Below are 23,735 nucleotides of genomic sequence, written 5' to 3'. Positions count from 1 at the left end.
CTTAAAAATGTTGAGAAATTTTGCTTTTTACTGTCTTTAAAGATAAATGACCTATGTCAAATTATGCCTCTGAATTTGTCTCACTGGATTTATCATGTTTGTGTCTCTCGTAGGCAGCAAGCTCATTATGATGCTATGGATAATGATATCGTTCAGGGAGCAGAGGACCAGGGAATCCAAGAAGAGGAAGGAGGTGGTGAGACTTCTTAGATGATGAATGTTTTAATAAATTACTTGATAACATTGTGTATTACCAATGAGCCAATATTATATAACATCAATGAGCTATATGCATACCTGAGTAAGTGCAAAGGAGATTTGTGAATCATGTGTCTTTTTCTTAATCCTCTTAAGCAGTGCACACCGGTAGTGAAAAATGCTCAAGATAATCTGTTTCCTCTCTGTCATTTTGCCTGTAGTTTAAGCTTTTTATATACTAAATATAATATTTCTGACAAATTATTATAGTATTATTATGCTTTGGGAAACATCTACATTTTCTCCTTACCTTGGAAGTCCTTACGTCATTGCCTTAAAATGTTTTAAAATTCAGTCAATAGTAGCTTTCATTTATGGTAAGCACTTAATATGTAACTTATCAAATATTGCTTACTGTTATAGTAGAACCAGAATGTAACTTAACTGTCTCTTTGGCGCCACTGACACTTAGATGTGTATCCTTTTCTAAAAAGTCAAAAAGAAAGTGATTACATACAACCTCCCTTAAATAGCCTGTTGTGATATTTTACAGCTCTAACACAGTCAAGAAATTGTTTTCCTTGTGTCCCCTATGTGGCACTTTAAGCTTTTTTGTTCTAATATCAGTAAGACTAGAGAATGGTTTGTCCTCTTCTCTAAGTAGTAAACCCCTTTGTGCACTCGAAGCCTGATGGTAAGTTACCTTGTATCATTATTTTCTCTAGGCTTAGTACACTGCATATACTTAAACTTTCCTCTTCTATCTTAATTGTTTTAAGAAGTTTTCTTTTTTTTCCTTCTCTTTCTTTTGTTTGTTCTTCTCTTTTTGTGCTCATACAATTCTCTTTATGTAAATATTTTTTCAAAAAGCAGCAAGTAAATGTCTGAGTATGAATGTGTGCTATTCTTTGCTGTGGCAGTCGTCGTCATTACTGTATCAGAAAATATGTGATGGGCTATATTTGTTTCTGAGCTCCACAGATGGGGTTGTTCTTCCTTGCATTTCCTGAAACTATCAATTTCTTCTTTTGGAGCCCAGCTATTTCCTCGGATACTATCAAAATTAGTTGATTTCTTCAGCAGTGTCCAATCAACTGGGCTTTTTTTATTGAGAAAGTTTTGATTGTTGTTGTTTTCTTGCATATGGGGGAAAAATTACAGCCCCTGTGAAAAGTATTTATTTTAGAAGAAAAGTGTCTGACCCATATCATCTCTTTGGACGCACAGTCTGTGAAAAGAACATAACTTTATTTGGAAAAGCCAAGACATAGGCCTTATGTTGAGTTAACAGAGGTGGAGGTAATATGGTCTGTAGGAAAGTCCACTGGTGGCTTTTCTTTGAGTTGAAAGGGAAATCCTGTTTGATTCATTTGGGGCTGATTTTAGTTTCTTTCATTTGCTAGCCTATGAAAGAGACAACCAGCACCAAGATGAAGCAGAAGGAGACCCAGTTAATAGACATGAGCCTCGTGAACAAGGACCCCAAGAAGTCGACCCAGAATCTGAGGCAGATGTAAGTATCCTCTCTTCTGCCCCTGACACATGAAAACTCATAAGGTGGGAAACAGAGTTGAAAATTTGCCTGATGCCAGCCTTCAGCCCCAGATATTTCTGTTACATCCTCAGCACAGAAGAAAAGTGGCTTGCATAATTATGTATGGGCAGTGTTTTTAACTGTAAACCATGGTGGACGTGTATGTGATGAGCTGGTTTAAAGATTGCTCTAGGGGAAAAAAAAACAGAATTTTTTTTTTCTGATGACTTTTAGATTAATTGAACTGAAACCTAGAAAAGCAAAATTGAGAGACATTGAAATGCGTAGTAACTCTGAAAGATAGGGGGAGTAAAAGGCAAGTGTGGAAGTTGGAGATGGGACCAGAGAAAGGAAACTAACCCTTCCTGAGCGTGTCGAGCCGTCTGCTAGGGTATTAGGTGTGTTGTGTGGCTCTGTGTAACCTCTCAGCAGTCTAGTGACCGTTTTAATAAATATATGGATGAGGATGTGTGGTTTGAGACATGAAGAGTTGTTCAGGTACCACAATGGCACAGAAAATTTATAATATAAGTAGGTAGACATCTAATAACCAGCATTGTTATTTGTGTTTACCAAAAAAGACTGAGACCTCCAGTTCAGCCGGGTGGGCTAGATCCTTGGCCCTGCCTACAAGCGAAGCAAGCAAATGTTTAGTGAGCCTGTTCCTGTGTGTATGTGTAGATGACTTTTACAACTTATTTTAGCTGCCCTGTCATCTTTTGCTAATAGATATAAACTACCATGTTTATAACAGTCAGTCTTTGCTATCACGTGGCCCTGTTTATATCGATCCAGTGGATTAAGAGGAGAACCCATGTCCTTGATAATCATCGAGAAAGTCTTCCTGCTAGCTCCTTGAAGGCCTCTTGATGGAAACAGCTTTTCCACTTAACTTGCACCGAGATGTGGCAGAACACGTTTCCCTGGCATTCCTTGCATCAAGATTTCTGAAAATATGCTCAAGGGAACCTAGTCTTGAAATATTTTCAGGAAAGAGCAAATACTTGAGAGCAGAAACATATGAGAGAGCAAGAGACTATGAAAGAGGAAGAAAGCAAGTGTACAAAGGCCTGCAAATGTGCATGGGGTGGTAGGAAGGGTATTTCAGTCACTTGTTTGGGAACTGCTGTAGACTTTGATTACTTGATTATATGATCCTTTACTTTCCTATCATCTGTTTATTTGTTCTGGGGAACATGCTGGGAAACACTGGCGTTTGTACCATTCTTACTTTTAATTAGAAATGGTTAATCCCACTTGTTCCTCTCTTTTTCTATTTTATTTGAATATAACAACTGTGCCTGCTAATTCGTACCTGTTACTTGGTCAGAGTTGAGCTAGTCAATTTTATGAACTTTTGCAAAAGATATTTGGTACTTTCTTCTGAAATGAATGTTACATTTTTCCTGTATTTCCATACAACTTTTTGATAGTGCACTAAAGAAAATCCATATAGGCCGGGCGCGGTGGCTCAAGCCTGTAATCCCAGCACTTTGGGAGGCCGAGACGGGCGGATCACGAGGTCAGGAGATCAAGACCATCCTGGCTAACACGGTGAAACCCCGTCTCTACTAAAAAATACAAAAAAAATCTAGCCGGGCGAGGTGGCGGGCGCCTGTAGTCCCAGCTACTCGGGAGGCTGAGGCAGGAGAATGGCGTAAACCTGGGAGGCGGAGCTTGCAGTGAGCTGAGATCTGGCCACTGCACTCCAGCCTGGGCGACAGAGCGAGACTCCGCCTCAAAAAAAAAAAAAAAAAAAAAAAAAAAAGAAAATCCATATGACAAGAGATTGTGGAGTAATTAGAGTTTAGTGTGAAGGTGGCAATTTGTTAGTCTCTACATTCCCAAGAATAGTGTCATTTGCACTGGAATAGCATGGCCAGGGATGTGCAGATAATAGATCAGCTGAGACTGCAATGAACTCTCAAACACGTTCAAGACTCTGAAGTGAATTGAAGTAGAATCTTGTCTGGAGAAGACTGATAGAGACCAAATCCTACTCTGTGGCTTTACTGTCTCTTAGAAGCATTTACAGCTTTAGTAAGTGTCCTGTTGATGACCTGGGAGTGTTTGGGGCACCTCATGACAAGCATCACTGTTCTTGCCCATCTCAGGCTCTAAAATCTAAATCTTTATGAGAATGTGTATTATTTGGAAGGTGCTTTGGGAGCTTAAGTGGAAAATTGAAATAATTCTAAAGTTGATAATATGAAGGGCCTTTGTTGAGCACAGTAACTTGGGAGATGAGTTAGGGAGGACATTTTTCATAATATATTGCCCTGTTGGGCAGTTGGGTAGCTCAGACCTCTTTAACTCCCATCTCTTGCCGGTTCGACAGCTCTCTATTTCATGGGAGTGATTGTTAATAAAGACATTGGATCCATACTAGAAAATGACCATTTCCTTTTGAGTTAGCCTTTTTCTTGTCTTGTCTCCTTTTCACATCCTTTTTATAGATCCTTTCTGGTATGGGCCTTTTTTCCCATCAACCACTTTTCACCTCTGACATGTTAAACATTGCTTGCACAGGGAAGTTAGTATAAAAATCAACATAGCAGTGAAAAGAGTTAATTGCCCATCTAAATCCCCCCACCTAAATTAGTATTTTTTTTCTCACGTGGTCCTCTGACTTTTATTGATTATTTTCTTGTTTATTCAGTTCTGTTCACAGTACTTGTGTCAGTAGAGTTTTGAGGACTATTTTGAAATCACTTGCAGGGAAGAAGTGCTATTTGTACCTCATTCTGATTCATCAAGCCTCTGACAAGTAAAGCAGGAGTTTTCTCTTTTGACAGTACGATGCTTGATTCTTATGAGTCTTGGCAAGGATAGATCTGAACAATTCAGGGAAGGACGATTTCATTTTCTGCCAGTGTGTAGCCTTTCAAATGAAATTAAACTTGATCCTCAGTTTTGAAGTGATAGTTGCTTTTTATTAAAATTTTACAGAGGGCAGCTGTAGAGGATATAAACCCAGCAGATGACCCTAATAATCAAGGTGAGGATGAATTTGAAGAAGCTGAACAAGTGAGAGAAGAAAATTTGCCAGATGAAAATGAAGAGCAAAAACAAAGTAATCAAAAGCAAGAGAATACAGAAGTGGAGGAACATTTGGTGGTAAGCAGATGGCACGAGGAAAGGCTGGATTTAACTGGGGTATTTTAACAAACATCTGGTTTATGTAAAAGGTTAGTCGTAATCTACAGTGACGGAAGGTTTGCCACTTTGGTGGTTTTTAGGCCACTTTATCACGTGATATGCCTGTACTCTGAGAGAGAGGGTAACAGACATCCTGGGCTTTGTATTGGAAATGATTACTCATCATTTCCTGGCCCCAGATGCTTTGAAAGTGCCCTTTTCATGGTGGCATGCTTGTTCTTTGTCCCAGAGTACTGTGTAAAAGGCATCTCTGATGTACAGTAACATGAACCTCCCCTTTTGTTTCAACAGATGGCAGGAAATCCAGACCAGCAGGAGGATAATGTTGATGAACAGTACCAGGAAGAGGCAGAAGAGGAGGTAGTAAGAATTGAATCCCAGAGACTGATCAGATGGGTCTGTCACATACACTAACTTTAAACAAACCTCAGCACTATTGACTTTGACATGCCTTCCGTAGAAATGTTCAGAAAGATTTAAGCAGGATAAGAAAGGGTTGTTTAAAGCAAAAATGGATCATGGCACTGGAGACGTTTGGTTAGAAGATAACAAATGCAGGGTAATAGAATCCATCTCTTTGGTTCTCACCTGAAATTTTGAATTAAGAAAGTATTTGACTTTTCAGGAATGGTGGACTTAGATTTGTGTGATCTTTTGTAAGAATATTTTCTCCTGTCTCCCTCTGCACATTCAGGGAATCCAAACTGGCCCCGGAACTTTCTCTTCAGGCATCTCCCTGGTGCCTACCTCACAGGAATACCCCAGAGTGTCTATCGGAATCCACTTAACACCCTCCAAACATTTTTGTAAATTTTACAGTCTCTCCTTCTGGCCTATTCCCTATAAGAATTCAGTATCTTAATTAAATTTAACAATAAAGAGGGAGGAAAAAGGTGTAAAGAGCTCAGTTGAATAAAATGCAAAGATAGAGTTTCTTAATATTTTATTTTAGTTTGCTTTTCATTGTAAACTTCGGGCATCTTGTTAATTAGATATAAGTAGCATTTATTGTCGTGCTACTTATGGTGTAATTGATTTATTATGGTGCTGCATGTGGTGTAATTGGTGAATGCTGTTTGTTGTAGCCATTTTATCACAGCATTCTGCTGTATAAACAACTGCAATATTTTAGAGTCTGATACAAATTAGGCCAAAACCCTGTATTTAGTCTCATTATGGACCAGTAAGTAGTTCCCAAATTAAAACCCTGGTTCAGAGCTGCTTCTCAGCCAGGTGTCTTGCAAATGTGTGGTTTTTATCCCTAAGGGGAACTCCATGGGAGGATGGACATATGGCAGGCTAAACAGACACACCCCACCACTGGAGATCCTGTGCAGACTTCATGAGCTGTGCTCTCACACACACAGTGCCTTCGAATAGGTCTGCTTTCTTATTCTTACTGATTTTCTAAGCTTTTCAGAGCTGATGAGAAAATTTGTGCTTATACCAGGAAAGCAGAAAAGGATGTTGCTCTTTAGGGTCACTGGCAACATCTCTAATAACATGCACTTTTCTGGCTTTATCTTTTTGTTCTTTGGTTTATCATCCTAATCAAGACCCTTGGCTGTCTTGTCAGAAAGAGAGCAGCAGAGAAAATAGTGACCTTGAATATTAAGACATTAGGCAAGGAAAAGATACTCATCCAGGCTTCTCATATAACAGGATGTCTAGAGTAATACCCCTTTGTTTTATTATGTCCAATACTAGGAATCTTTGAGGGATTAAAAGAGAAAAGGTTCACCTTGGCCTCTTTTTAAAAATTCAGAAGGTTAAACATAAAATTTTAATCAGTGTTTACTGATTCCTTTTCAATTTTATTTCATGATCAGTTAAGATAGAGGAGAGAAATCCTGAGATCCAAGAGGAATCAAGAGTAGAAAGAGAAGAAAGACAGAGGCAAGAGGGAAGGAGAAATGGTGCTAAGACAGAGGAGGTTGCTCTGGCTGAGTGCTGCCTAACCTCAGCAACTGCTCCTCATCCTGCCAATCATCCCCTTCTGATCTACTGGACTGACAGGACTCTTTCTCTTGCACCTGGCCCCGGGTCCTAATTCTGTTTCCCTGGTTCCCTGCCAAAAATTCTTTAAGCAGTGTTCAGGCCTCCTCCGGCATGTGCTCCAGGTTGCCACCCTGTCACTGAGAACTGTTGCTCCATGTGCTCCTAGAGGAAGTCCCACATGCCTTTTATTCTTCCCAGTGTAACTTTCCTCTCTGCCCCCCGAGTATCCCTTGTTCATGCTGTGATGTATTTTTTGTGGTTATGAGATGATTAATGTTTGTATCTTCCCACCTCTGTCCATGGTTCCCAGGTCTTCCCTTGAGAGAGGAGAAGAGTGGTTCCCAAACACCATTTAGGCACTGGTGATAGAGACAAAGTTCTTGTCAGACTATGGCAAAATGAGAAAAATAAAGCGGAACATAGAATATGGAAACACATATTGCATTGTTTATAAGTGCATATGTGTGTGAAACCTCATTGGTGGAAGCACTCTGAAAACCATGAAATGTTATGGAACTGTGCATTTTTTTTTTGTTTTTTTGTTTTTTTAAATCTCCATTAAACCTTAGAGTCTTGCAGCTGCCCCAGCTAACCACTAGAATGCAAGGCCTGTGGCTGCCATCGCTTCCCTTCCCCTCCAGCGTACAGACTTGTTTCTGTCAGCATTTCTTCCTGGGGAAGAATTGCATCTTGCCTGGGCCACACCTGTTAAGAGGTATAGCCCATCAAACTTATAGACTTGGCCTCTAAGAGTAGAGGACCCAAAAGAAGTATGATTTTAGGAAATTTATACTACTCTGCCTTCTTTTATCTTAGTGCAGTAGTATTATCTTTCTAAGACATAAAAATTATTATTACTTACAAACATTTCTTGTTTCTTGTTTGGGATTGTTTGAGTAGAAGGCATGATCCTTTCCTCACATTGCTTACATTCCAAATGTTTTATCACCTTGTAAGCAGACAAGACAATTTATGGCATTGTCAAAAAGTGCTATGTACGCTTTAAAATTATTTACATGTTCAAAAATATATAGATTAAATGACAAAAAATCAGAATACTTTAATTTCCCTCAATGTAACTGAAAACAGATTAATCTAAACATGCAGAAGAGAACAAGTACAAGGCATTTGTTCACCTTCACTGGCCGAATGAATATGTGCATACACCTACATGAGACTGCCAGCCTGTAAATCACCATGTCAAGAAGCTTTTCTTTTTTTGTTATTTTTTGTTTTTTGAGATAGAGTCTCACTGTCTCCCAGGCCAGAGTGCAATGACGTGATCTTGGCTCACTGCAACCTTTGCCTTCTGGGTTCAAGTAGTTCTCCTGCCTCAGCCTCCCGAGTAGCTGGGATTACAGACATCTGCCCCCACACCGGCTAATTTTTGTATTTTTAATAGAGATGGGATTTTGCCATGCTGGCCAGGCTGGTCTTGAACTGCTGACCTCAGGTGATCCTCCCACCTCTGCCTCCCAAAATGCTGGGATTACAGACATGAGCCACCATGCCCGGCTAAGAAGCTCTTCAATTGGAAAAAAACTCTCTTGTTAAAGCAGGGTGTTCGTCACTATAGCTAATGTTGCTGAAGGCCTTTTGTTCATCACATTCTGTTTATTTCTTTGGATCCTACTGTTCTTACCTACTTGAGGCTCAGCTTTCTGCCCTTGCACACCCATAATATCTTCAATATGTGAAAGAAAGGTGTTAATAGACACCAGGAGAGGGTATCTAGCCAAAGCCCATTTCAGACACTTTTCAGTGGACCTGTTTTATTTTGGATTTGGCTGTTTGTTAAACTTTGTGTCATCAGATAAGGCTCATTTCTAAAATGCCTAAAACATAGTAGATAAAAATGAGTAACAAGAAGCATTGTTTGGGAAATATGACAAAGCATTTTGACAGCTTTAGCAGGATGCTAAGAGGGCCAGTTGTGGGAGACATAATCTGTATGTCTACACTATAAAAGAATAACATTTGGCTTCTGCTTATTATTCTAGGCATATTTTAAAGATCAGTTAGAACCTCCATATCATTTTGTTCCTTTTCATTACCAAGAAGCCTTACTTAAAGGCATTACTGCATTACTGCCTTTAAGATGAGTTTACATTGCTTTTGCCCCAAATATCAGTAATATATTACTACAATAATAATGTGTGTCTAACTAAGAGTCTGTTCTCTATATGTCTAGAAGGTTACAGCATTTTCATTTGTGGGTTCCCTAAAGAGTGGTTGAAATCAGTGGTCTCTAAATAAGATTATATTGACAACTGGTAAACAAGCTAAATTTTCTATAGCCTATCTCCAGAGACTAACGAGATAACCTAGCATCCGTTGTTACTCAAGGAAATAGTTCTTTGTCTTTGCTGTGAATAAGGATCACCTTGAGTTTGTGGCATATACAGATTTTGGACCAGGCCCTTACCCTTGAGATTTTGATCTTATCTGTTATGGAACCTAGGAAGCAGAGTTCTTCATAAGTGCCCCTTCACCCACCCGCCACCAGCTGATTCTGATGGCTCAGGATCATACTGTTCGGAGAAACAGTCCTAGGGCAGACAGTTGTGGATGGCATTTGGGAAGTCTGAAACTCCTATCTGTGTATATATGCCCATTTGCTAAAGACTTTCTAACCAAAGTCTTAAAAGGGTGCATGACTCCCCAACCACACATACATACAGGAAATTAAGGATCATTGAATTTTCACCCAGTGCTTTCATTTTACATGTAAGAAACTTGGGCTTCAGAGGGGTTAGTTAAAAATTTGAAGGTTGCATAGCTTTTATATATTGCTGGAAACATGATTAGAGCTCACCTAGGTCTGATTTTAAAGGCTACCATAATTAAGTGTACCATGCACAGTAACTATATAGTTGATATGGGGAAGTTCTTTATAGAAATAAGTGAATATAGACAGAATGATGGAAATAGAAAGTGACCATTTTTTGTAACCCCTAATTGAAGCAAATGATCTAAGCAACAGTCATCAGTGAATGATGTCACTAGATGAACAGAGGTCAGGGAACTTCACCATGAAGGGATCAGGCTGTTACCAACTGAGCTCACTGGCCAACCTTAGCATTACTAAAAGTGGGACAAATAAATGTGTGTGTCTCCTGATGTGATTAAAAAAATAGGAAATGTACACCATCACCTCGGAAATACCCTTGTTTTTAAAATCGAACCTGAGTTCCTTCAAACTTTTATGCTAACATCCATTTATAGGAAATGTTGGGACTAGAGAAATGAGTTAAGTGATATAAAGAAGCAGATAAATTCAGAATGTGGGTCATTTTACAGGACTGCAAATCCATAGCAGTAGGGAAAAAAGAGGGGAGTGAATCCCATGTTATTGTGCTGTTCCTTTAAATCATGATTAGAACAAACCAACTGTAAACAGACATTAAGACAATCATAAAAATGTAAGTGTGGATGAGACATTAGATGCTACTATGGAATTATTTTATCAGGTGTGATAATCACATTATGATTATGTAAGTTTATTGTTTTTAGACATATATATATATATATATATATATACTGTGATATGTGAGGGTGAAATTACATGACATCTAGAATTTTTAAGAATAATTCACTGTAAAAAATAGAAAAGTGATAGATGATGCAGGTGTAGCAATATTGAGATAGCTTTTGAACATTGGTGGTGGCTGTAAGGGGTTTATTGAATAATTTTCTTTGTTTGCATGTGCCTGAAGATTTTCATAACCAAAACGATTGACCTTATGATTTATACAGTTAGAAATGCTGCAAAGCCAAGGCTTTAGTCAAGGTCTTTCTCACTCCATAGTATGTGTTAGGAGTTGGCAGACTACAGGCTGCAGCCTAGTTCGTAAGTGAAGTTTTATTGGAACACAAACATGTCTGTTTACATATTGTCTATAGTTTTTTGTTTTCTTTTTTTGTGTGTGTGTGTGCTAAATAGAGTGGTCAAGTTGTATTGTTGTGAGAGAGATCTTATGGCCCAGAAAGCCTAAATATTTACTATCTGGCCCTTCACACAAAAAGTTTGCTGATCCCTGATTTAGATATTCTTCCTACCATACGGCATAGACTCAAGGCTGTTTTTTCCCCCACTCTCAACTGCAACATTTTAATGTTTATAAATAATACATTTTCATTATTAAGGCTGTAGAAGACATGTCTTTGTTAATCAAAATTAACAGGGACACTTCAGCAATTTAATGACGTTTCAATTAGACCTTAAGACAGCCTGAAGTAAGTGCTTCATTGTTTTCATCCCAATGTCTTGTGGAATGTTACTATGAGGTTCTATGACTATGGGCACAGGCGATGTTATGGACCACTGATAGAAACGTAGGGTGAGACAAGATAGGTGTCTTTAGCTCGTTCCACCAGGAAATATGAATACAATAGATACTCAGTGCCTTTGTCCTCAAAATGTATTTCTTTGGTACCAGGTTAGTTTAGGGGGTGTGAGTTAAACAGGCGCTGGACTGGTTAGAAGAGATTCACAAATGTTTGGCTCTGCCCAGGGTATCTTTAGAGAGTCACCTTTGTAGGCTCTCGACAGGCCAAGTTTTGTCCAAAGCTCTTCTGCTGCAATTCATTCTTGTCTCACCTGAGCTGCACACATTCAGGCAGCACATAATTTGTTTCTCTTGAATTACAGCATCTGTATACTTTTCTTCCTTTGTTCATTCCTTAGATTTTTCAACAGCCTCCTCCACTCCTCCCACCAAAATATGTGATTTTTGTGTTATTCAAGGATCTTATGCTCTGATCCTGGAAGAGATGGGACTTTCTTTGGTATTAGGAGACTGCATTATACTTAACTGATGTTCAGCAGTTTTTTTGAAATGTATTCAAGTGACTTAAACATTTTGGCATATGTATAGTTTTCAAAATAGTTAACAAGTTAGAAAATGCCCTACCCTGTTTTTCTGTGAGATATGATCATTAAATAGAGACTATTTAGCACAAATATTTGGATGCTTGCTTTAGTTTACGTTTTGAGATAAATATTGGGATCATGTATACAGTGATAATAGTGCACATAAAGGAAAACTACTTAAAACAGAAAGGTTGTATTAGAACACTAAAGAGAGGAATTTTTGAGGCAGGTCAATAAATGATTTCATAAGGAAATTGAAATGATTGTATTTTATTTTCTAGATATTTTAGCCAGAGAAATATATTCTTAAGTATAGAATATATACATAAAATTTCTGCTACATTGTATGTAGGCAGTGGTGTCTACTTTTTGTGCCTTTACAGAGGATTTACAGAGGCTGCGGGATGGACAAGCTTGATCTAGATAGTGACTTGAATAAGACAGGCAGTTCCTGCCTCCATAGAACTTACATTGTGTCACAGCTCTCAGATTTCTACAGTTCTCCCATATGGAGAAATGGGAATTTTAATTTTATTATTTTATTTTTGGGAAGACAGGGTCTTGCCCTGTCACCGAGGCTGTTGTGCAGTGGCACAAACACAGCTTACTGCAACTTTGACCTCCAGAGCTCAAGTGATCCTCTGCCTCAGCCTCCTGCATAGCTGAGACTACAGGCGTGCACCACTATGCCCAGCTAATTTTATAATTTTTTTTTTTTTTTTTTGTAGAGACAGGGTCTCACTTTGTTTTCCAGGACTCAAATTCCTGGGCTCAAGTGATCTCTTGCCTCAGTCCCACAAAGTGCTGGGATTAAAGGTGTGAGCCACCACGCCTGGCCAGAATTTTTTGTTTTAAAAGCTCAATTTCTTCAGGTGTTTTATATTTGGAATTTTAACCATTATTCAAATAAATCAAAAATTCAGACACAAAAGTCCTACATTCAGGATCAATCACATTGATTTTTGTAATAGGTGTATTATACATTTCTTCACACCTAGTAGATAAATCCTTGACATATTTTTTCAGTTGTATATTTAGTTTAGTTTTGCTTCTGCTATTTTGAATGAACTTTTTGGAAATCAAAATATATTATTGCAAGTGTTTAAGTGATAACAGTGTCAAAATATATTATTGCAAGTGCCTAAAAGACTAAAGTGTTTAAATGATACCTGTGGTTTGTTTTAGGTTCAGGAAGATTTGACTGAAGAGAAAAAAAGGGAACTGGAGCATAATGCTGAAGAGACTTATGGTGAAAATGATGAAAATGTATGTCTCGGATACGTATTTCTATTGAGCACTTGAGTGTTTGTGGGTGTGCATGTGTATAGGAGAGATACATGTATTTGGGATAGGTACCAGTGGGTAATGGTGCCTCTGAGTTACCACTGAATTTAACAGGCCCACCTGAAATTAGGAAAAGTTGTGACAACATGAAAAGTAGGAGAGACAGCAGCCCTGTTGCTTATATACCATTTTTTCTTCCTTGTTTTTTTCCTCCAAAAATGAGTAACTTTTCATCCTGTTTTTAGAGAGAATTATTTATCACTAACTCTACACTATCTCTTAGTTTTTCTTTTTTCTTTTAATTTTAAGGCTGATGATAAAAATGATGGAGAAGAGCAAGAAGTTCGAGATGACAACCGCCCCAAGGGCCGAGAGGAACACTACGAGGAGGAAGAAGAGGAGGAAGAAGACGGGGCTGCAGTTGCTGAGAAATCGCATCGAAGAGCTGAAATGTAGCTGTGCCCAGTTTCTAGACAATGCTCAGCCAACGGATTCTTTTCAAGCTGCTCAAACATAAATCTGCCTACTGAACTCTAGGATATTTAATTACAAAAATTAAGAACTTAGACTTTTTAAAAACTTTTGTATTAGAAATACGCATACATTTATATGAATATATTTTGATAACGTAGGTCTAGAGCTTCTTTTATATTCAAGCTAAACATGAAAAAGAAGAAAAACAATAAGGTAAACCTGAGCCCCCATGTCCCAATTTTTTTAATAGATTATGTGATGTTGGAAAGGTCATTGATTTTGTATATGTTTCAGCGTGTTACCTTTCTGGCTTCCAGTTTCCAGGTGTTCTTTGCCTTTGATAAAATACAGGATTTAAGAACAGAGAGTACTGCAAAATGCCATGCAAACTTTAAAGAGAATGGCCCGTTTACTAATTGCTGCCCTTCTGATGTCTTTATGTATAGTTCTGATAGAATTTTCACCAGTCTGTGTATCTCTGGAGTGAGATCTGTGTGCAAAGTGACATACAATTGGAAAGCCATTTTTGTTGTAAAGACATTGTTTTTCCGACTTTTCCGATGAGTTAGAAAAATGTTTGTCATTGCTTTAAAATCATAGCTGTTCTGCTTAAGAGGAATTGAATTTAAAAATGAGAGAGTATTAAAACTCACGTGGCAGTATCCTGGTCTTAATCAGATATTGCAGTGTTCAAACGAGGTATGGACACATCAACATATTCACCTTTTTGAAGGACTAGTGACTTGTTTAAAAACTAGTGAGTGTTTGTGTGTGGTGTTTTCTATGTGAGCACCCATTCTCAATTTTTTTTTTTTTTTCTGAAGCCTTTGATTGATATTCTTGTTTCAGTATCTGGTTCCCTACAAGTAAAATATATTTCCTCTTTAAGCTCTGTGCCTCAATATGCAATCACTTTGATAATAAATATGAATATGAAGACATACCAAACTGCAAATAGGATTATTTTTGAAAACTATATGGTGAAACATGTGGTGATATGATAGACTCTTATGATTTTTCTGTTTGCTGGGATTGGGTCTGCTTTTTGTCTATGTGTAAGGCATTTTAATGATTGTGAATATAATAGATTCCTTAAAATAAGAAAATTAAAAATCAGAAACTTCCCTTGGAGTAGAGACATTTCAGTTGCAAGTATAAAGATTTTTAAATATATAGCACTAAGTTATATAATTCATATGTGTGTGGTTTTGTATTAATACTCAAAATTAATAAAAACAAATTTCATTTTCTACCATTATTGTATGAATGTAATTTTATTTTTTAATAACCACACTCATAGATGGTTTTGATTGTTCCAGTTGAGTGATTGTGTATGTATGCATAGGAATGTGTTGTTCAGATGTACTTTGTATTTCCAATAATCAGAAATCTTACCTTTATGTATAAAAACCCATTATGTAATGTAAAATGTATAATATTGTACATAATATTCAGAATACAATTATTTTGGTAAATTAGGTTGTATTTTTAATGTCCCAGTTGCAGTATTTAATTATTTGAACCATACTGAAAGTTGGTAGTAGTCAATAAAGCTAAAAAAAGGTGGCAAATCTTTTAAACTATGTGGTTTCTTACTAGTTTATGACCTTCTAGCATTCTTCAGTTCTTTTTCATAAAAATAAAAATTTTAAGAGATGCCAATATAAATTAATGAATTATAAAGTGCCTTTTCCCACCTGCTTCTGTTTTCTGTATCTTTCTCTACTTTGATTGGCATGTGATTTTTCCCCCTTTTTCTAAAGAAAGAGCTAAAGATGTTTATTTTATTTGAGCTGATTCTGAGGGAAGAAAAAAGAGGGGCAGAAAGCATGAGAGTGTCATGTGCATGCACACACACAAAATAAACAAAAAACTATTAAATCCCCCTAGGAAAGCAACAATCACAAACCCTTCTACTCTCTGTATGACACCAAGTTACAGGACCATTCTAACAAATGTCTAGAGGAGAACTAATCAGCCTGAGCTGATCTACATTAATGAAGTGACAAGAGATAAAACATCACCTGTATTTATCCTGCCAATTAGTCTGTGATTTTGGTACAACCAGTAAATCAAAGGATTTGGTACCAGGAATATAGTCGGGGTTGGGGGTGGGGGTTGTTGGGGGAAGGCACGTTTATTAGCAATGAGTATAACTGGGCACAACAAAACTAGTACACATGCAATGACTGGTTATTTGCAAGAGTGATTTGGAAGAGATCTAGGAGTAAGAGCATAATCTTAGCCACATGTGCCAGTGACTGACTTTTACAAAGGAAAACTATTGATGTGTATTGAATACCTTCATAGTCTAAGAAGTATGCGAATAGGATCCACTTTAATCCCCACAGTATTCTGTAAGTTTAATGGAATCCCCTTCTCACAACTGAAGAACCTTGTCTTCCAAAGCACTTAACATTTAACTTCTTTTAATGCTTAGTTTTGTTTTTAGTTGTATTACATTGTGGTACATCTATACTATGGCATCTTACACAGCCATTAAAAAGAGTGAGTTAATTCTATTTCTGAATCACCTTCTGTGGCTTCCGTTTTACTGTCTTTTCCTAGTTTTTTTCCTAGCATACTGACTACATTCTCCATCTTTTTTTATAGGTTCCTCTTCTCATGCCTGCTCTTTCAATATTAGTGCTCCTCAGGTTTTGTACTAGAGGTATTTTTTCTGTTTAATCCTCTTCCCATCCGTTGTTATACAAATGTCTTGAATCTATTTCCTTAGCCTAGCTTTCTGTGTCCCATCCTATGTAAAATTTGTAAGTTTCAAAACTGAATTTGCCTTGTTAAAACCTGCTTCTCTTTCTAGGCTTTCTGTCTCAACTCATGATGTTTCCCTAAACAAAAACATGAAGTTTGTCCTTGATTCTGTCTCCTCTCCTTTTGACCGCTATCAAAATATCCTCAGATTTGCCCACCTCCATACTCACTATTTTGGTTCAGACCCCTGTTATCTTTTACATGGACTGATATAACTGTTCTCTAACTCATTTCTTCATTTACTCTCTATTGCCAATCCCTAAAATCTGTACCAGCGTGATTTTTCTAAGGATATCACACCTACCCTGTTATAAAATTTAACAAATTGCTATTGCTCATAGGAAAAAATCCAAACTAATTAACATAACCTACATAATTCTTTATGATCTGGCCCCATCTTATCACTTCTAATACTGAATCATAATAAATGTGATTCATCTTTGTCAAGCACATTCCTCTCCTATTGTCTTGGTGTCTGACCTTAACCCATGTGTGGATGGAAACTTGACTTTTGCAGAGCTGGTAATACTATCCCGTCTCCTTGGACAAAGTGCTTGATAGAGGACAGGCACTTGACCTAAAATACATCAATTCGATTCCTTCCCTGGAATTTTTTGTTGGAAGGCCATCCCTCCATGGCGTTTCTATGCAGCTTGTGACAGCTTTTATCCTACACTGTGTTTTCAATGATACATGCACAGCAAAAAGCCTTGGAAGCTAGAGACAGTATCTCCTTCCAGGTCAGAGGGCAGATTTGTTTCTTGACTGGAGTAATAAAGATGATGTCTTCCTTTAGGAAAAAGTTTAGACAGGTTTGACAACAGCTTCTTTGTAAAATGAGGGTTTTCTAAGATCAGGGATCCTCAGCTCTGACAGAAGCCCACTGTGTGTGCAACATCCACTTGGGCTGCTCCACATTGACCTCATGACACCTGGAGACTCAGGGGAACTGACGTGAACATGAAGCTCACGACTGCTGCTGGATCATGAGAAATGGAGTCCTTTATCTCTGACCCAGCAGTGTAGTTCCTTCTGCCAACATCCATGAAACTGTAGCAGGCAAACTTGTTGTAAGGTAGATGAAATCTCATAGTAGTTTTACTACTGTGTAATGAATTCAGGGCTCCTCGTGTTCATTTACTTTGTTGTGTGGAAAAAATAGTTTATAAAAGTAGAGAACAAATTTAACCTATAAAGAGATGCAAAAGTCAGAGGCAGAGTTGAAGAGACGGTTGTGGCATTTTTTCCAGTCCCTATATCTTGCCATCCTTGATGCCAACCAAGTCTCTTTACAGGTTAGTTAATGATCTAATAAAATCTACTTTTTCACTTGACCTAGTTGCATTTCTGTCACTTGCCACCTGAAGATTTTTGACTAATTACCTCAATTACATTGAATTCCTTTAAATCATCATGTTCTCTTACATCATGGTATATTTGCCACCTATCCTCCCCAGAAACACTGTTCAACCCTTATTGGCTCTCCTCTCCTTTGCCTGGCTGGTTGCTTTGGGTCTCATCTTAGACACCAATTCCTCTGGGAAGAGTCTACCTCCCACTCATCTGACTCCTAAGTCTGGGATGCATACCCTTCTGTTCTATAGCACCCATGTTATCCATATCATATCACATTGCATGGAAGTGGTCTACACATTTGTCTATACTCTCTTTGACATGTATGTTCTGAGAGTAGAGTCCATATTTCTCTTCTCATTGTTGCATCCCAAGCACTGGCATATAGTAAATTTTCAACGAATATTTTTTAAATTGATAGAGTCCTCATCTGCAAAAAGGAAATATTATTTCAAGACTATATGACACATATTAATAAATGGCAGAGCTAGGAATTCTTCCCAACTCAATCTGATTCCACTGTTAATTTCAAATATATCAAGGATTGTTTAGATCATTGTCCATTGTCACATTCTGAGTTTCGTATGTTAAATTCTGCAATAACAAGTACTAAGAGGGTCGAAAAACGAATGAAGTCTCAGCCACAGTCTCTGGAGGAAGAACCAAGAAACTGGAATTACTTGATCTAAGAAAGCGATAGAGGAAGAAATAACATTGTATGTCTGTCTTCATTGAAGCATCAACTGTAGCATAAAGAATTTCTTGAGAAATAGGTGAATGAATCCGTGAAATCTAGAGAGGTTTTCAGATTAGAATATATTTAATAATTAATTATGATCGCTAAGAGGCCTGCCTAAGCTGAGGAATAGGTGCTATATTCCGTGACACATTCTGTGGGTCTCGTGACTGTGATGGGAGGGCCAGTTGTTATGGTGGAATAGGATATGTGCTCATCCACTGGTTGGCCTTTCGTCTCCACACTATCACTTCTGTCCCTCATTTGTAGCAGGTCCTGTAACCACAGGAGTGGACCAAAACCTGAGCTGAATCAATCTTTGTACCCCATCTTCTAGACCGTAGTGATTGATGGAGGAAGGCAAGCATGTTCCAAAGTAGCCCTTTAATTTCTCAGTCTGAGATTTCTGTACTGAGGCTGAATAAGAGAAATGCTGTCTAGATGCTTTGGAGATGGAGTGAAACACATACACAAGGAGATTGCAGGAGTCATAGTCCTCGTCACGTGGAGAAAACCAAGTTTCAGTAAAAAAAAGAATGATGCCGATACATTAAAAAGGAGTAGCAGTGGAGGGGAGGAGGAGACGGGAGAGGGCAGGAAAAGGAGTCAGAGAAAGGTGCAAAGAAAGTAAAGGGTGTTCAAATTCCCATGTTCCACCTTCCTTTGATTTTATTTGCCAACAAATCTCCCTCCCCTTTATATCTTAACTAGTTAGAGGATCTTAAACTGGTCAAACTAAAGAAAACTGACTGACTTCAGCATTATATATTTTATGAAGCAGAACAATATTAGTGTGACAAAGGAAATATTTGATTAACGTCTAGTCCTTTGGCCCCCAGGGTAGTAAGTTTTAATAAATAATGACATGGTTTGTTTTTTTTTAAAACCAATCTTTTTTCTTCTTGGATCTGTCTTTGAGGCACAGAGGATCTGTGATAAAAGCTTAAGGATTATCGTAGCGAAGTTATGAGTACTCTTGTATCCCCATTGTTTTCGTCTACATCAAAAAGTGGCAAACTTTTTCTGTAAAAGGCAAACAGTGAATATCTTAGTTTTTTTCAGGCCATAAAGCCTTTTTTGAAATTACTTGGTTCTGCCTTTGTACTGTGAAAGCAGTCAGAAACAATACATAAAGGAATGAGCATGGCTGTGTTCCAGTAAAACTTTATTTACATAAGCAGAAAGCAGGTCAGATTTGGTCTTCAGGCTGTAAACACCTGGTCTATATGGTCCAAATATTTGTTGTAAAAACAATTATTTCTATAGATAATAGAAGATTTTGAGATCATCAGCTGTTAAGGCTTTCTGGTTCTTTGTTATAATTCCTTCTATTTTAAATTGGCAAGCACGCAACATCGTTTTTGTTGCTACATTTGTACACTGTTTTAAGTAATTGGAAACGAAATCCTTTTGTCCTTTACCATCTTGGCTGACCTTGTTCACCCCATTCCCTGTATGTTACTAATGGAGCTTGAAATTAAGTGTCATTTCTGTTTATCTGTTATTAACACATACATAGCATGTCTCATAAAGTACATATCTTTTAAGGAACTGGTTCATTGGAACATGGGCTTGTACCAGATGAGATGACATCTTTTGATCTGGTGTGTCCTTTCTTCTTTCACAGTTTAAAGTATGGATACAAATTATAATTAATACATTAAATTCAAATTTGTGTTCTTAGCTCCGAGTGTTTTGGGTTCTGTGGGTATCTAATTCCTGTTAAGTTTATATACCCTAGTAGAATTAGACTCTATTTCATAGAGTCAAAATACATTTTGTATTCCGTGAAACCTGGTCAATTACCTTCTGTAATGGTTTTAAAATTTGTTCACAAAATCTTTGATAGTCTTCCCTTCAAGACACAGAGCTTAGTTCCCTTTCCCTTGAGTGTAGGCTAGACTTAGTTTCTGGCTTCAAACAAATAAAATTGAAGGAAAGTGACCATGTATGATGCAGAGATTCAGTCATAAAAGCCAATTTAGTTTCCTCCATGTTATCTCTGTTGGATCACTGGCTCTGAAGGAAGCCAGCTACCATGTCATAAGGCTATTCAAACAGCCTTGTAATGTGACCTTCATTCATGTGGCAAAGAATTGAGGCCTTTGGCCAACAGCCTGTGAGGAGCTGAGGCTTCCTGCCAACAGCCATGAGTGAGCGTGGAGCAGATCCTCCAACCCCAGTCAAGCCTTCAGATGACTGCAACAGGACTGCAATCACTTTAGAAACCCTGGGCCAGAACCACCCAGATAAGTTATCCTAGACTTCTGGCTCACACAAACTATGTGAAAATGAATGTTTATTCTTTTAGGTTTGGGACTAATTGGTTACACAACAATAGATAACTAATACATCTTCTAGGCAGAGTTTATGACTCAAAAGGGAGAGGTCAGGGGTAAAGATGATCTGCAGCTGCATGGTGTTACTGGGCAGCTAGCCAGCTGCTCTGCTGGAAGACAGGTTTCGATGTGTTGGTGAGGGAAGATGGAATTCAGCTTAATGAGCTGAATAAATTTAAGCCAATTTATATGTTCAAAATTATTAGATAATATTTTGGCAGATATTAGTAATCTTTCAACCTTGGCTACAGACCTGGAGAGTTTTAAAATAATGATGCCTGGATCCCATTCCCAGAGACACCGAATTAATTGCTCTGTGTTGAAGTCTGAGCATCAGGATTTTTAAATTTCCCTAGGTGATTTTAATGCGCAGCCAAGATTGAGAACTACTGCTTTGTAAGTTAGGAGTTGGAAAGAATAACCTTCCCGCCTCAACATTTCTCTACCAGATGGCAAATTACAATGAAAGCAAGTCTCAGACCAAATCTGCAAAGCAAATATTTACAGGCAAGTCAAAACAGACATCTAAACTTTTCTGAAGGCCCAATGAAATTATAGTTCCCAATCCTTTCAGGCATTTTAGACAGGCATCAGCCATGAAGGATTAGCTCAGGACAAATCCTATAATATTTCAGGAACAGAATTCTGTTAAACCTCTAGTTATATCCTGTGCCCAAGCCTTCCCTAAAGAGGCATATGTTCTTCTGCAATGGCTGTTGGAGTTATCACATCCTCATACCTCTTGGTCAGAGGGTAGAGGTGCCTGTACCATACTTCCTACAATTCATTCACATATTTTGAACACTATTTTCTCAGTAAAAAGAAGTCTTTAATATCCATAGTGTTGGCCGGCAAAACACTTAATGCTGAATTGCGATAAAGATAGTGGAAGCATTTACGGTAGCAGCCTTCAGAATGTGGACTTCGATGACAGCACCAGTTTCCCAACCCTGGCTGTGTATTACATTTTTTAAAAAGACCTCCAGACCCCACCCCAGTCTAATTAAATCAGAAGCTCTGAGAGCAGAGCTTGACATTAATATTTTTTAAAAGCTTCTCAACAAATTATGATTGATAGGGATAATAGTCATGAGAAGATTGGGACTCTGAAGGGCTAGAACACACGGGAATTTTTTGGGGTAGTAAAACTGTGTTTGGGTTGTGGGGGTGGTTGTATGAATCTATACATGTATTAAAACTCATTGAACTGTACAACAAAAGAAATATACTGTACAACAAAATAAAATATTCAATTGTACAACAAATAAAATATTGATTTTATTGTATGATAATTTAAAAATGAAATAATATAACTGCTAAAATATTTTTGAAAGCCCTCTGATGATCTTAATGTGGAGCCAGGATTGAGTCACTGTATTAGATTATTTTAAGAGCTGGTCAACCATTGCTGGGGTATGTATTCATAATTAGGCACCGCCAGTATTAACCTCCTAAGTTGACTATCCTCTAACCACTAACCACACACATGCTCATACCCTTGTTTGTAGGCACGCCACATTGTCTATGGTGAAGTAGTTTTTTAATAATTACAAATATTATATAAAAGTGAGATACAGCTGTCTTTCACAGATTTGCACTGAGGAATTTTAGAGTATGGCAAGGGAAATTGCATGAGTCAGTAGTTTTATTAATCTCTGCTCTTGGAGAAAAAACCACTAGTGTAGTTGCTCTCCCTCAAAACAATGTTTCTCAAACCTATTAACTCTGGCTCTTATAGAATAACCAAGAATCCCAATAGGAGAGCTGTTTGGCAGTTTAATTAGTTTCATTTCTAACTGAGACCACAGGAAGATATAAATGTATCATGAAACAATGTGTATGAATATATGTGTATATATTGTACAAATAAAATAAAAGTTTCAAGAAACATAGGCAGGCCTTTCCTATTTTATTATATTTCAATGGAGTGTTGATCATGATATCATGATGCCCTGATGGTGAGCCAATTACAGTTGACTGGACAGTAGAACCAGGAACAATAGACCCAGGCATTTATGCTTCTCCCTGCTGTGACATAAGGAGACAGATAGGAATTTGACCCACGGCTATGCCATTCACTCACTTCCGGAAGTTAGACGAGCTTCATGATCTTTCTGTGTCTCCACTTTCTCACTTGCAAATAAGAATAATTGCAGCAATGTTCAGGTTGTTGTTGGAATCACTGGATCATCTGACTCCATCAACTCTAAGTTCCTCTTCTTCTTTTCTTCCTTTACATTTAAGTTAAGACCCGATGAGAAAGAGAATGGAAATGGAAGCTCTGTACTATTTCTTACGTTGGAGGCCAGACACTAAATCGGGATTTATCATCTTTTCTTGTTTAATGATGTCATATGGTAGCTAGGACATATCAGAACTTTCAATATATGAAATATTTAGTGATCTCAGCCACAGTAAACATTCTTTAATCTTCAGTGATTTGGACACTCTGGCTGGAGACAGAATAATACATTAAGCAGTTGCTCTGGCCAAAGAAGGTTGAGTAATAATCCAAACTGACCTGACCATCCACAGCCTTACTTTAAGCAGGAAAGTTTCACTTTTATGGATTTAATTAGCAAAAAATTAATAATACATTAGGAAAATAAGATGACTATGCTAGCTAAGAAAACAGTTATGCAGTCTCTACAGAGAGTTGGTTAGGCCATACCATAGCCAGGGTTGGAAGCATCTTTGTCTGGAAAGTCCTGGGAACCACCTCCTCATCCTCTTTAAGCCTTACCAGTGCAATATTTCACAGGCTTGTTATAAAAATCAATGAGCCATAGCAGGTGTTCCCCAGTTGTTCTCCCTCCCCACTTTTTATTTCCTGTTTAGTTTTTCTTGTTTTTATTTAAACAAACGTTTGCTAACCGGCCTACCAATATTTGAAATTTTCTTAACTGAACACTAAGACTCGAAGACTTGAAGTCTTCAATCAGGGATGAACGTGTTGACATAGTGTGTTGTCTGGATGAGGCAGGTTATTCATCTCCACAGAAACTCAGGTAACTA

At 37.8% G+C, this 23,735-nt stretch overlaps 1 protein-coding gene across 8 annotated transcripts in view; it reads left to right on the top strand.

The window, feature by feature from the left end:
- The window catches only part of GOLIM4 (golgi integral membrane protein 4), an 85,671-nt gene extending 70,580 nt beyond the window's left edge, over positions 1-15,091 (top strand). For 4 of the 8 annotated variants that reach the window (XM_077991634.1, XM_015131672.3, XM_001102693.5 and 1 more), the window contains 6 exons: positions 114-193; positions 1,602-1,711; positions 4,682-4,849; positions 5,183-5,251; positions 12,948-13,028; positions 13,356-15,091. In XM_077991634.1, the coding sequence (XP_077847760.1) occupies positions 114-193; positions 1,602-1,711; positions 4,682-4,849; positions 5,183-5,251; positions 12,948-13,028; positions 13,356-13,502 (655 nt within the window). In that variant the 3' untranslated portion in view covers positions 13,503-15,091. Of the gene's footprint in view, positions 1-113; positions 197-1,601; positions 1,712-4,681; positions 4,850-5,182; positions 5,252-12,947; positions 13,029-13,355 lie in introns of all 8 variants that reach the window. The other 4 variants (XM_028843830.2, XM_015131671.3, XM_015131670.3 and 1 more) reach the window with 1 other exon arrangement.
- Positions 15,092-23,735: the final 8,644 nt, after the last annotated feature.

The sequence above is a fragment of the Macaca mulatta genome, chromosome 2 (assembly GCF_049350105.2).
Source record: "Macaca mulatta isolate MMU2019108-1 chromosome 2, T2T-MMU8v2.0, whole genome shotgun sequence".
Taxonomy (NCBI): Eukaryota; Metazoa; Chordata; class Mammalia; order Primates; family Cercopithecidae; genus Macaca; species Macaca mulatta.
The sequence above is the reverse complement of the archived record's forward strand: the minus strand, read 5'-3'. Positions and strand labels throughout refer to the sequence as shown.